Source organism: Leuciscus leuciscus, assembly GCF_965113295.1.
Source record: "Leuciscus leuciscus genome assembly, chromosome: 15".
Lineage (NCBI taxonomy): Eukaryota > Metazoa > Chordata > Actinopteri > Cypriniformes > Leuciscidae > Leuciscus > Leuciscus leuciscus.
The window spans coordinates 3,331,029-3,346,214 of NC_138739.1; the positions used below are offsets into that span (position 1 = coordinate 3,331,029).

The following is a 15,186-nucleotide window of genomic DNA, read 5'->3' on the forward strand; positions in this document are numbered from 1 at the left end:
TGTTTCTGACCCTAATATTTCTGGGTTCTCTGTGACTCTGGGAGCCCTGCTTTCATTTCCATTATTTTCATTAACCTTGATAACCTTTCTATATATACTGTGTGTACTTTTGTGTTTGTTACCCTGTGTGAGAAGCCGCTCATTAACACACTGTTTCTGGCCAGTTCACACATGTCACATGAGCTCAGTTTCCAGACTTGAGCAGCAATGCTGTACTCCTCCATCAGAGGCTCCTGCAACACACACACACACACACACACACACACACACACACACACACACACACACACACACACACACACATACAGTCATGCAAAACACAGACACAAGCATATATACTAGGGGTGTAAGGATACCCTCATGTCACGATTCGATACATATTACGATACTGAACTCACGACACAATATTATTGGGATACTCTAGTCTAAGACATATGGTAAAAGGTAAAAAAAAAAATAATACTATTGATTTAAAATGATCAATTTGATATAACATTGTGTGTGTAAATGAATAGGCTTGGATTTGTTGCTGGAAACCCAAAGCACAGGACAATAGAGACACCAGAATAACAATATTCATGATTCTGAAGCTGAAAATACAGAAATATTGTAGATGAATATGCTTTCACTCTGTCACTGACTAGATATATTTAAAATAATGTAGGCCAGTTTTTACTACATCAGACATTTGGCGTTATCAGGACACACAAATATTCCCCCATTGCATTATTATACATAATATTCAACATTATATATAGTAGTTTAATGTAGTACTGACACTAAAACTCTGTAAACTCACATTTTTTCCTCACACAGAAATGTTATTGAACTATACACGATGCATATTGTTGCAGTTTTGTATTGCGATATATTGTTACACCACTAATAAATACTGTAGTTTAACCTGAAACTGATGCTTGAACATCAGACACCAGCAGTGTTGGGGAAAGGTACTTTGAAAAGTAATAGATTACAATATTGCATTAATCCCTTAAAAAGTTAGTAATTACATTACTTAGTTACTTTTTTAGAAAAGTAATTTGTTACGTTACTTTTGCGTTACTTTTGTTCCACCTGGGCTGGGCTTGTTTTTTTATAAGAAAAAAGTTTGGCTATATTTTTGGGCAAATGTAAAGACTCTTTACATAATCCTCAGACTGAAGGGAATGCAGATTCACGTGTGTACAGTAGAGGTAGAGGTGGAGTACAGTAGAGGTGGAGTACAGTAGAGGTTTGAATTACGGTGGAGTACAGTAGAGGTAGAGGGGGAGTAGAGTACAGTAGAGGGGGAGTACAGTAGAGGGGGAGTAGAGTAGAGTAGAGGTAGAGTAGAGAGTACAGTAGAGGGGGAGTACGGTAGAGGTAGAGGGGGAGTACGATAGAGGGGGAGTACGGTAGCGGTAGAGTACAGTAGAGGGGGAGTACGGTAGAGGGGGAGTACGATAGAGGGGGAGTACAGTAGCGGTAGAGGGGGAGTACGGTAGAGGTAGAGGGGGAGTACGGTAGAGGGGGAGTAGAGTAGAGGTAGAGGGGGAGTACGGTAGAGGGGGAGTACAGTAGAGGTAGAGGGGGAGTACGGTAGAGGTAGAGGGGGAGTACGGTAGAGGTAGAGGGGGAGTACGGTAGAGGGGGAGTAGAGTAGAGGTAGAGGGGGAGTAGAGTACAGTAGAGGGGGAGTACAGTAGAGGGGGAGTACAGTAGAGGGGGAGTAGAGTAGAGTAGAGTAGAGTAGAGGGGGAGTAGAGTAGAGAGTACAGTAGAGGGGGAGTACAGTAGAGGGGGAGTAGAGTAGAGGGGGAGTAGAGTACAGTAGAGGGGGAGTACGGTAGAGGGGGAGTACGGTAGAGGGGGAGTACGGTAGAGGTAGAGGGGGAGTACGATAGAGGGGGAGTACAGTAGCGGTAGAGGGGGGAGTACGGTAGAGGTAGAGGGGGAGTACGGTAGAGGTAGAGGGGGAGTACGGTAGAGGTAGAGGGGGAGTACGGTAGAGGTAGAGGGGGAGTACGGTAGAGGTAGAGTACGGTAGAGGTAGAGGGGGGAGTACAGTAGAGGGGGAGTAGAGTAGAGGTAGAGGGGGAGTAGAGTACAGTAGAGGGGGAGTAGAGTAGAGTAGAGTAGAGGGGGAGTAGAGTAGAGTAGAGAGTACAGTAGAGGGGGAGTACAGCAGAGGGGAGTAGAGTAGAGGGGGAGTAGAGTACAGTAGAGGGGGAGTACGGTAGAGGTAGAGGGGGAGTACGATAGAGGGGGAGTACAGTAGCGGTAGAGGGGGGAGTACAGTAGAGGTAGAGGGGGAGTACGGTAGAGGTAGAGGTAGAGGGGGAGTAGAGTAGAGTAGAGTAGAGTAGAGTAGAGTAGAGAGTACAGTAGAGGGGGAGTACAGTAGAGGGGGAGTAGAGTAGAGTAGAGGGAGAGTAGAGTACAGTAGAGGGGGAGTACGATAGAGGTATAGGGGGAGTACGATAGAGGGGGAGTACGGTAGAGGTAGAGGGGGAGTACGATAGAGGGGGAGTACAGTAGAGGTAGAGGGGGAGTACGGTAGAGGGGGAGTACAGTAGAGGGGGAGTAGAGTACAGTAGAGGGGGAGTAGAGTACAGTAGAGTACAGTAGAGGGGGAGTAGAGTATAGTAGAGGGGGAGTACAGTAGAGTAGAGGGGGAGTACAGTATAGGTAGAGGGGGAGTACAGTATAGGTAGAGGGGGAGTAGAGTACAGTAGAGGTAAAGGGGGAGTATGGTAGAGGTAGAGGGGGAGTATGGTAGAGGTATAGGGGGAGTAGGGTATAGGGGGAGTAGGGTAGAGGGAGAGTAGAGTAGAGGGGGAGGGGAGTAGAGTAGAGTAGAGGGAGAGTAGAGGGGGAGTAGAGTAGAGTAGATAGAGTAGAGGGGGAGTAGAGTAGAGAGAGAGTAGTAGAGAGTACAGTAGAGAGAGTACAGTAGAGAGAGAGTACAGTAGAAGAACAGCTCAAACAAACCTTTCAGCTGCTGTTATTCTGGATAACAGAAGAATTGGATGAAGGAGAAGAAAGTTTAACACTTACTTTACCAATAAAAACAAAAAAATCTATAGTCATTTTTGCTCATGGCTTGACTGAATCATCGAAGGTCAGAAGCAAGTACATCAGTCAATAAAGTGAGATTAAATGCATACAAATGAATGTTTTAACATATTTAGTTATTGGAGGTTTGCATAGTCTGATTCTGCATTTCACTGATTTTATTCATTTTGAGGAATATTGAATCTTTTTTTGTGCAAGTGAGATCAGTAAATGCACACTCACATTTAGTCTAGAACTGCAATAACCATCATGTTCTCACACACACACACACACACACACACACACACACACACACACACACACACACACACACACACACACACACGCCTCTGCACTTTGATTTCTCTCAACATGGGGACAAGAGAGCTGTCAGTCAATAAATGGGTTAAAAATGTAACTTGTGTTACTTATTTGAAAAAGTAACTGTTATTTTGTTGTAAATTTTAAAAGTAATGCATTACTTGTTACTTGAAAAAGTAATCTGATTACATAACTCAAGTTACTAGTAATGAGTTCCACACAACACTGGACACCAGGTGATCTGACCTTGGTGAAGTGGAACTGCAGCGGGTCGTCGGTGGACAGCGACACCATCAGGCCGCGGGACAGATACTCGGGCAGAGGGTTACGGTGGTAACTCAGAAACAGACTGTTGTTGCTGAGTGGAGACATGGCGATGCCCACCTGAGCCAGATAGTACAGGTACTGCAGGACCGGAGCCTACGACACACACACAGGTGGATCACTACTACGTCCACTCTGATGATTCTGTCCTGTGTGTTTGTTATAACCTGTTCAAAATACTGAAAACTAACGATTCATTAATGAATGACTCTTATGAAGCGGTTCTTTATAGTGAATCGAACACATACAGAGTGACTAATGTAGTCCAATTCATTAACGAATGACTGTTATGAACTGGTTCTTTAAGTGAATCAAAAACATGGTCAAACAAGAGTAGTTAAAGGTGCAGTGTGTAAGTTTTAGCGCATCTAGTGGTGAGGTTGTGAATTGCACCCAACAGAAGTTACGGTGGCCGACAGGAAGTGATGTCGTCGTCTGAGACAGCAGAGAGTAGCCAGTTAAACAATGAGGTTTCTTTGCAAAGATAGATTAAGAAATTAGGTTTACTTAATTATTCAGTAAAACGATATGTTATTGCGAATATTATTGTTACTTGTTCATCATTGTGTCAGTGTTTTATTCGCTGGCTTTAGCTGAAGCTTCTTATCACGAAGAACAACATAGTGACGAAACGCTTTTGTCCGTTCAGGGCCACCGTAGAAACATGTGGATGTAAGCGGACCCGCGGTGTGTGTAGAGAGAAATGACTCATTCTAAGCTAATAAACACATAACGGTTCATTATGTAAGGTCTTTATACACCACTGAAAACATAGTTATGCATATGATATTGCATTTCTGTCCACAGATCCTCCTGAATATTACACACTGCACCTTTATGGAATCAAAATAAATTAGTTTGCCATTCATTTAGGAATCATTGTTCTTTAGTCACGTTGAATGTGTTTGATTCACACCAAAAAATTCATAGGAGTCGTTTCGGATAAAGGCGCTTGGATAAAGGCCTCTGCTAAATGATCAAATGTAATGTACATGTTTGTTTAAGAATGAGACAACACCAGTCAAACTTTTTGGTTCTGATTCACAAAAAAAAAAAAACATCTCATACGAGTCACTCCTTCATGAATTGGACAACATTAGTCATTCTGCATGTTTTGATTCACTTAAAAGAACTGGTTCATATGAGTCATTTGGTTGAGAATTGGTTGGACTACACTGGTTGTGTTGTCATAAGTCTTTCTTTGGGGACTACATTAGTCATGCTGTATGGTTTTGATTGACTAAAAAGAACTGGTAAAGAAGAGTCATTTGTTTGGGAATTTGTTTCATTCAAATTAGCCATATTTCGTGAACTAGTGAAATCAGATACTTGAATAAATGACTGCTATGAACTGAATCTTTAGTGAATCAAAGCCACATAGTGCATCTAGTGAAATCCGATTCCCGAATGAATGAGCAGAGAAATACTGTAACCAATTTCCCAAACAAATAACGGTTATGAATCTATACTGTAGTGGTTTTTCCTCTCACTACAAAGAGAACCGGTTCATAAGAGCCATTCGTTCAGTAATCAGACTACATTCTGATTTCTGAACAAATTACTCTTATGAACCGGTTCTTTTTATTAAATCAAACCCACACAACACAGGCCTGACTGTAAATATTCGTCTTCTTAGAAGATGGTTATTTTTTGTGAATGAAACACACACAGCACAACCAGTGTAGTCTATCTGATTCCTGAACAAATGACTCTTTCGATTCACACTCTTTTCATCCATGTACCTTCCTGAGCAGAAGTCCGTGTGAGATGTTTTCTGACAGGATGAATCCAGAAACCAGGTGATGAATAGGCCCCGCCTCCCCGCAGTGAGGTCGCAGCACGAAGGTGTTGAAGCCCCGCCTCCTGCTCAGAGACGCAGTGATTCAGAGTGACTAGTGAAGTGATTTGGAATGACTCGTGAAGTGATTCAGAGTGATTGGTGAAGTGATTCAGAGTGACTCGTGAAGTGACTCGTTTAGTGATTCAGAGTGACTGGTGAAGTGATTCAGAGTGACTCAGGAAGTGATTCAGAGTGACTCAGGAAGTGATTCAGAGGATGTGAAGTGATTCAGGAAGTGACTCGTGAAGTGATTTGTGGTGCGTTCCAGTCCAAAATTGTCATGCCCTTCACTCGCTAACTTCCCTCCGTCTTGTTCACTCGGATGTGCGTCATTGCTTACGTTGCACGAGTGCCCACTACTGGCGGAAACTGCGGCGGGCTGAATTGAAACATCCTAAGCCCTTGGTCACTTGGAATCAGCTGTGGAGTTGATTTATTATTACATTTTTTTCCCTTTAAGAATTTGTTTAATGCAGCATCCAAATGTATTTAGGTGTGTGTGGGTTGTTTTAAATAAAAAAATATATAATTCATATATCATAGAGATGTTTGTTGTGGTGGTGATTAGACGAGATATGACATCACAATCGCTCTGCATTGTGGGATCATAAGTGTACCTGAAGTGTACATATGAAGTAGACTCGCTCCCTCTGTCAAAATCGAGGGAACGAGGGTCTGTCCATATAAACTTCCCTCCTCCACTTCACGAAGTGGAACGCACTTCAAAATGGCGGTGGGGATTCCCCCGAGGGGAAGTGCTTAGGGAAGTTTGCAAGTGCGTGTCTAAAAGTGAACTGGAACGCAGCCTTGGAATGACTCGTGAAGTGATTCAGAGTGATTCAGAGGTCGTGAAGTGATTCAGGAAGTGACTCGTGAAGTGATTCAGGAAGTGACTCGTGAAGTGATTCAGAGTGACTCAGAGAGACTGGTGAAGTGATTGACACACTGATGATGTGGAGTGTGTGAGTGCGGTGTGTGAGTGCGGTGTGTGAGTACCTGCGCAGGTGGTTGAGGACCGTCATGTTGGCGTACATGTAGTACAGATAGTACGAGTACGGCGGGTTGTTGTCGTCACACCAGCGCTCCGGAGTCGGACTGTCCAGGTTAAAGATGTGATGCTCCGGTTTAGACTCGTCGTCCACGCTGTCGAAGCCCACCACCTGAACAACACACACACACACACACACACACACACACACACACATCATAGACTTGTGTTTCACACTGAAGGACTCACATGAGTCAGGTGCAGGTGTGTGTGTGTGTGAGACTCACGTGTGTCAGGAACAAGTGCAGGTGTGAGTGTGTGTGTGTGTGTGTGTGAGACTCACGTGTGTCAGGAACAAGTGCAGGTGTGAGTGTGTGTGTGTGTGTGTGTGTGTGTGAGACTCACGTGTGTGAGGAACAGGTGCAGGTCTGAATGGCTGCTTGGATTGACCGTCGCCTCAAACAGAGGCAGGAAGATGTTCTCCAGCATCTGCTGGAAGTTGATCAGCTGCTTCTTAGTGCGGTACACGTCACTGCGGACACACACACACACAAACACACACATCACACTCATGGAAGAACCCATAAAACATAAAAACAAAGCGTGTGTGTAGTGAGTGTGTGTGTCTGAGTTTGTGAGTGAGTGTGAGAGTGAGTGTGTGAGTGTGAGAGTGAGTGTGTAAGTGATAAATATATCTAAATTACGTCATATGCTCTCATTGACAAATGCAGAACAATTAGTTCATGCGTTCATGACCTCAAGGCTAGATTATTGTAATGCTATTATGGGTGGTTGCCCTGCACACTTAATAAACAAACTAAAGCTGGTCCAAAACACAGCAGCTCGAGTTCTTACCAGAACCAGGAAGTATGACCATATTAGCCCAGTTCTGTCAAAACTGCACTGGCTCCCTATTAAACATCGCATACATTTTTAAATATTGCTGATTACTTACAAAGCACTAAATGGTTTATCTCCGCAGTTCTTGAGCGAGCTCTTAACGCATTATAGTCCTTCACGTCTATTGCGATCTCAAAAATCGACTGCTGGCGGTAGATGCTTTTCCTATTTAGCACCAAAACTCTGGAACAGTCTTCCTAACATTGTCCGGGAAGCAGACACACTCTGTCAGTTCAAAGCTAGACTAAAAACACATATCTTTGACCTAGCATACACATAACATAACACATAACACATTATAGACTTCTATAATTCCATATTAGGCTGCATAGATCAGGTCAGCCGTTCAGTGCCAGCCTCATCAGCCCTGTGAAGGCCTCATCGACACGACCAATCTGACTTCTGACCTGTAATGCTGCCTGGATCATAATCATACACTGTTCGCTCGTTGGCCAGAGGAGAACTGAGCGACTGAGTCTGGGTTCTCCCAAGGTTTTTTTTTCTCCATTCTGTCACTGATGGAGTTTTGGTTCCTTGCCACTGTTGCCTTGGCTTTTGGCTTGCTTAGTTGGGGACATTTAATACTCAACAATATTATTGATCTTCCTTACTTAAGGTGGTCGATGACACAATTTTCTTCTAGAAACAAACTTTGTTGTATTATTTTCCTGTTATCACTGTGAAGCTGCTTTGATGCAATCTGTATTGTAAAAAGCGCTATATAAATAAAGGTGACTTGACTTGAGAGTGAGTGTGAGAGTGAGTGAGTGAGTGTGAGAGTGAGTGAGTGAGTGAGTGAGTGAGTGTGTGTGTGTGTGTGTGTGAGTGTGTGTGTGTGAGTGAATGTGAGAGTGAGTGAGTGAGTGAGTGAGTGAGTGAGTGCAGTGAGTGTGAGTGTGAGAGTGAGTGAGAGAGTGAGTGAGAGTGAGAGAGTGTGAGTGAGTGTGAGAGTGAGTGAGAGTGAGTGTGAGAGTGAGTGTGAGAGTGAGTGAGTGAGAGAGAGTGAGTGAGTGAGTGAGAGTGAGTGAGTGTGAGAGTGAGTGTGAGAGAGTGTGAGAGTGAGTGAGTGAGTGAGTGAGTGAGTGAGTGAGAGAGAGTGAGTGTGTGAGTGTGTGTGAGTGAGTGTGAGAGTGAGTGTGAGTGTGAGAGTGAGTGAGTGAGTGAGTGAGTGAGTGTGAGAGTGAGTGTGTGTGTGTGTGTGTGAGTGAGTGTGAGAGTGAGTGAGTGAGTGTGAGAGTGAGTGAGTGTGAGAGTGAGTGTGAGAGTGAGTGAGTGTGTGAGTGAGTGTGAGAGTGAGTGAGTGTGTGAGTGTGAGAGTGAGTGTGAGAGTGAGTGTGAGAGTGAGTGTGAGAGTGAGTGAGAGTGAGTGAGAGTGAGTGAGTGTGAGAGTGAGTGTGAGTGAGTGAGTGTGAGAGTGAGTGTGAGAGTGAGTGAGAGTGAGTGTGAGAGTGAGTGTGAGTGTGAGAGTGAGTGTGAGAGTGAGTGAGAGTGAGTGTGAGAGTGAGTGTGAGAGTGTGAGTGAGTGTGAGAGTGAGTGAGTGAGTGAGTGAGAGAGAGTGAGTGAGTGAGAGTGAGTGAGAGAGAGTGAGTGAGTGTGTGTGTGAGTGTGTGTGAGAGTGAGTGAGTGTGTGAGAGTGAGTGAGTGAGTGTGTCCTCACAACAGACGTGGGATCTGGATGAGCCAGCGCACGTTATCGGAGTAGACGGAGTGTGTGTGTGTGAGTGTGCGTGTGAGTGTGCGTGTGCGTGTGTGTGTCCTCACAACAGTCGTGGGATCTGGATGAGCCAGCGCACGTTATCAGAGCAGAGGGAGTGTGTGAGTGTGTGTGTGTGTCCTCACAACAGTCGTGGGATCTGGATGAGCCAGCGCACGTTATCGGAGTAGACGGAGTGTGTGACGGCCCACTGCGCCAGCTTGTCCCACTCGTCCATGGATCGGCCGTAGATCGACAGACGCAGCTCGGCATTCTGGTACTTACTCTCCTCCAGGTCTGACATCACTTCCTGCACACACAGGAAGCCACACGGCAGCACATTCAGAACGAGACACACACACACACCCGTCTGAGCTTGAATGTACTTTAAAGGGTTTTCAGTGAAGAATTATTCGAGTTTGAACTCAATTTATTTCAATTAACATTTTCATTTTTTTATGTATTTCTTTCAAACTATAGTTTTAGGAAAGAAATAACAATTATATCTAAAAAGAAAGGGTGCTTTAACACTATTGATGATGCATTAACTGAATGAATGTAATAAGTAATGATTTAATAATGAATTAATGTGTCATTAATGGCGGTAATAACGTGTGACTGGCGATGATGGGAATGATTGACAGCTGTAATAGCGTGACTGGCGATGATGGGAATGATTGACAGCGGTAATAGCGTGTGAATGGCGATGATGGGAATGATTGACAGCTGTAATAACAGGTGACTGGCGATGATGGGAATGATTGACAGCTGTAATAATGTGACTGGCGATGATGGGAATGATTGACAGCTGTAATAGCGGGTGACTGGCGATGATGGGAATGATTGACAGCTGTAATAACGGGTGACTGGCGATGATGGGAATGATTGACAGCTGTAATAACGGGTGACTGACGATGATGGGAATGATTGACAGCTGTAATAACGGGTGACTGGCGATGATGGGAATGATTGACAGCTGTAATAGCGGGTGACTAGCGATGATGGGAATGATTGACAGCTGTAATAACGGGTGACTGGCGATGATGGGAATGATTGACAGCTGTAATAGCGTGTTACTGGCGATGATGGGAATGATTGACAGCTGTAATAGCGGGTGACTGGCGATGATGGGAATGATTGACAGCTGTAATAACGTGTGACTGGCGATGATGGGAATGATTGACAGCTGTAATAACGTGTGAATGGCGATGATGGGAATGATTGACAGCTGTAATAACGTGACTGGCGATGATGGGAATGATTGACAGCTGTAATAACGTGACTGGCGATGATGGGAATGATTGACAGCTGTAATAACGGGTGACTGACGATGATGGGAATGATTGACAGCTGTAATAGCGGGTGACTGGCGATGATGGGAATGATTGACAACTGTAATAACGGGTGACTGGCAGGGACGGATTGGCAATCTGTGCGTTCTGGAAAAGTCCAGAACGGCCGTCCAACCGAGGGCCGTCGCCCGGCCGTCCAAAAAAAAAATTTTTTTTTTTTTTTGACGGCCGTCCAACCGAGGGCCGTCAAAAAAAAAAAAAAAAAAAAAAAATTTTAATAACCCAATATGAACAGCCAACAGCAGGGGCACTAATACGATCACATGCTGCTACGTGTAAAAAAAAAAAAAAAGAGTCGGCCTACTAGCCAGTTTGTGATTGGTCCCCGGATTACCGGAATCAAATCGCTGGCAGAATGGCTAGCAGGAAACGTAAGGAGAAAGGTGGATGGGAAAAAGTTAAAGAAAAGAGGGCCAAATCTCTCGAGACCGATGCAGCAAAGTGTAAAAAGCTCACAGAGCTTTTTGGTTGCAGTGCAACTGCCAGCAGCACTACATCGCTTAGCCAGACTGAGACTGTAGAGGACCAGCAAGTGGAAGCTGAGCCTGAGGCTGAGCATCCACAGCCCGGTCATGATGAGGAGGGACAGACAGAGTTAACTTCACACCAGCAAGAGGTCCTGGTAAGTGCCAGAAGTAGCAGGACACATTATAATAGGCTGCCTTTATCCCTATCTTAGCGAATTGCATAGTCAGCTAGCTATCAACATGGGTGTGCATGGGGTGGAACGGTATACGTGTATTCATTTTAACCGAATCGGTACGGGCGTCATGGTTCAGTCAGTGCACGAATTTACACGGAGAATACACGATATAAAAATAAATAAAACTCGCGTGAAAATTAATGTAATGCGGAACTTCTGTTAGAGTCGAGAGAGACGTGATGTGTGTGTGTGTGTGTGTGTGTGTGTGTGTGTGTGAGCGCGGCCGCGATCGAACAGTGGAAACAAAAACAATACATTCTCCATCATTTTGTCCATAAAGGACATCATTCAAACTGCAAAGTGTTTGCTTATATTTGTGTACACTCGCAATAAAACAAAACATTGTGCTTTTGTCAAACTGTAACCTACAACTGTCATCTAACCAAAATCTCTCTCTCTCTCTCTCACACACACACACACACACACACACACACACACACACACACACACACATAGTTTAAAAGCAAAAAATATTTATCCAACCCCATTTAAAAACAGTCTGTGGGTGTCATCTTTTGGACATTCATCGTATTGCATTGGTTTTCATTTCTTTGTTTCATTCACTTTGTTGTATATGAGAGGTTGTAGTGAGCTCACATTTTCTGCTAGAATGAAGACTAAGGTATTGAATTAAACGGCAAAACATCAGGCATGCATTGCTACCATTCTAAACGTGCTAACATACAAGGAAGGGGGCTAAATAATGAAACAAATTTTAGTTTAACCAAAAAATCCTGGCTTGCACTTTCTGTCTGTCTTCCATCAGAGTGCAGTTTTTCCTTGTCTTTCATATTTGTGTTTACTATTGTGGAATTGTCAAAGACCTGGTGGTTGTTTGTGAAAGCTTCAAAGACAAAATTAATAGGGCCTAGCCATTTTCATAATTTCACAGCCTTAATATAAATCAAAGTGTAATATGACATTGACAAAATATTAAATAGGTTATTCAATGCTAATTATTTAACATCAATAAAAGCTAATAAACTATCTTTAAAATCATTTTTTTATTCAGGTTGAAGATAGTTGCAGTACAAAAGATGACAGGGAGAGTGCAGGGAAGTGCGAGGATGTCCCAGGATGCTCTACATCACAATATTTCAAACGGCCCCAGTCAGATAGTCACAGCCTGAATCAATTTTTTGCTAACCACCCTCAGCAAAAGCCTAAAAACCTGTCTCTACAGAGAGTGTTCAGTTGTAAAGATGGTACCAACCGCAAATGGCTCACATACTTTGAGGAGAATCACACGTTATATTGTACAATTTGTTTAGCATTTGCCAAGCCAGGTGAAACAAATCCCTTCATAAGTGGAATGCAGGACTGGAAGCATGTCAGTCAACGAGTAGAGGAGCATGAAAGGAGCAACATGCACAGGCTGTGTGCTGAAGCTTATTTTTTATGGGCATCAAAAGCAGATATAGCCAGTCTGCTTCATGGTCCCCAAGTAGTGGCCCATAGAGATCAAGTGCGGAAGAGACGGCAGGTGTTGGAACGTATTGTAGACATAGTTAAAGTCATTGGCAAGAGAGGACTTAGCTACAGAGGGACACAGTCTGAAGCAGCTTACACTCTGGATGACATGAGCATTGATCATGGGAATTTTTTAGAGCTCATCATTCTTCTTGGGAAATATGATGTATGCATGAAGGAACATCTCACAGAGTGCATAGAAAAAAGCAAGAAGATGCATCAAACCCAGGCTAAAGGTCGAGGTTCTGTTGTGACATTTCTGTCAAAAACAACTGTAATGAAAGTCATATCTACAGTGCAGCAGTTAATTCAAGAGACTATTGCAAAAGAGGTTACTGAAGCTGGGATGTTTTCAGTGCAGATTGACACAACGCAAGACATCACATCCCAAGATCAGTGCTCAATAGTTCTGAGGTATGTCAAAGACACAGTACAGGAAAGGCTTTTTGCTGTGGTGAAATGTGAAGCATCTACTGGACAATATTTTGTTCAGATGCTTGCAGATGTGATTGAAAAATGTAACTTGGAAATCAGCAACTGTGTCAGTAATGCCACTGATGGTGCATCAAATATGCAAGGAAAATACAGAGGTTTTTCCACACTGTTGTCCTCTAAAGCGCCAAACCAAGTGCATGTATGGTGTTATGCACATGTGCTAAACTTGGTTCTGGCTGACACAACTGAAGTGTCCCTCTCCAGTGGATCTTTGTTCTCACTATTGAATGATATTGCGGTCTTTTTCCGTGAGTCATACCAAAGGATGAATGTGTGGGAGCAAGGAAGCCAGGACAGTCGACACAAGCGCCTTTCCATTATCGGAGAAACAAGGTGGTGGGCCAAGGATGTTGCTTTGAAGAGGATTTTTGGGTCCTTTGGAAAGCCAGACCAGTGTGTCTACATTGACGTCCTCAGGACACTGGACAGGTGTCAGGGCCAGGAAAACCTGAAAACAACAGCGCGTGTCAAAGCAAAAGGGTACTTGGAGGGTTTAAGGAGATATGAAACAGTTCTAACTGCTCAGCTTTTCCTTAGGATTTTTGAAGTCACAACACCACTCTCAAAATACCTGCAGACACATGGTGTAGACATCTTGTCTGCTCACCGAATGGTTCTGACCACTGAAGATGCTCTGAAGAAAATGTCAAGAGATTTTGAGTCAGTGAAGAAAGCTGCTGATGTTTTTGTTCTGTGGGCAAATACAACACTGTCTGAAGAGGATTGTGACCTTGAACTGGAGGAAATGCTTCCAGAGAAAAGGAGGAGAAAAATTAAGATGATGGCTGGTGAGAAGGCAAGTGATGAGAGCTTCACAAATGCCAACAGTGCCTATGAAGCACAAGTTCATAACCAGGTGATGGACACAGTCACAGAGAGCATCCATAGGCGCTTTTTAACCCATGGTTCCCTCTATGCGGACTTGGCTCTCCTTGATCCAAGAAACTTTACAGAAGTTTCTTCAAAAGGCTTGCCTGATACTGCATTTCAGGAGATGAGCAAATGCTTGCTCAGGTTTGATAGCAGGGCAACTCCTGCTAATTTGCAAAGTGAGCTCAAGTGTCTGGCAGCCCAATGGCCACGTCTTAAACAATCTGTTCTTGAGGAGTACCAAGTCAGGGTAGCAGAGGATGACCCAGATGTTTGGGAAGAGGCAGAAATAAAAAACAGCACCTGCAAATCTTGCAAAGAATGCCCAGTGTGTTGCTACCAACTTCTTACACGGTACAACCTCCTGACAGATGCCTATCACATCCTTGGCTTAGGCTACAAATTTCTTCTCACTCTGCCTGTTACACAGGTAGCTTGTGAGAGAAGTTTCTCTGTATTGAAGTACATCAAGAATCGCTTAAGGAGCAGAACTTCTCAGGAAAACCTGGAAACATTCATGTTAATGGCCACAGAGAAGGACATCCTCATGTCCCTTGACAATGACCTCATAATAGACAGAGTTGCTGAGAATAGTGCCCTTCTCAAGACACTTTTACTTCCCCAACATTAAAGGTGCTGTAGGTAGGATTGTGAAGATCCAGGACTTAGCCAAAAAACTTGAACATCGGCAACTTCTCAGTCTCTCCCCAAAACAGTTTCCTAAGCCCCCCCCCCCCCCACCCCCACCCCCACCCCCCACAAGGGAGAATGAATGCGTGTGCATGATCAGTGATTGACACGCAGTTAGATACCCCTCCTAGCCCTGATGGGTGCATCTGACTGAAGAGGCAGATGTGGATTTTTGCAAATCGTACCACAGGCTGTAGTTAGTACCAGAGGAGACAGATTTTAATTTTTTTTTAACTACCTGCTTCATGTAGTTCTACTTGAACACAGGGTCAGTTTCAGCAAATATGACAAAGTTAGTTTTATAAGGCTTCTCTACTGCACTTTTAAATTTGCTTTCATTATATTTGAATAGTTATACGTTATAGTATATATAGTAACTATATGTTTTATAATTACAAGTGGGGTTTTTGTAGCCAGTGACATTTCATTTTTTGTATTTTATTTTCAATGCAGATATAATGGCATTTTTTTGGTTTTTGTTTGAAGGCTGAGGCTTCATTAATAAA

At 43.7% G+C, this 15,186-nt stretch overlaps 1 protein-coding gene across 4 annotated transcripts in view; it reads right to left on the reverse strand.

Annotated features, from left to right (window-relative positions):
• Positions 1-15,186, reverse strand: part of ampd2a (adenosine monophosphate deaminase 2a) — a 41,263-nt gene that overhangs the window by 1,260 nt on the left and 24,817 nt on the right. For all 4 annotated transcript variants that reach the window (XM_082139008.1, XM_082139010.1, XM_082139009.1 and 1 more), the window contains 6 exons: positions 9,247-9,410; positions 6,912-7,038; positions 6,515-6,678; positions 5,421-5,541; positions 3,601-3,774; positions 123-233 (listed from right to left, as the gene is read on the reverse strand). In XM_082139008.1, the coding sequence (XP_081995134.1) occupies positions 123-233; positions 3,601-3,774; positions 5,421-5,541; positions 6,515-6,678; positions 6,912-7,038; positions 9,247-9,410 (861 nt within the window). The remainder of the gene's footprint in view (positions 1-122; positions 234-3,600; positions 3,775-5,420; positions 5,542-6,514; positions 6,679-6,911; positions 7,039-9,246; positions 9,411-15,186) is intronic.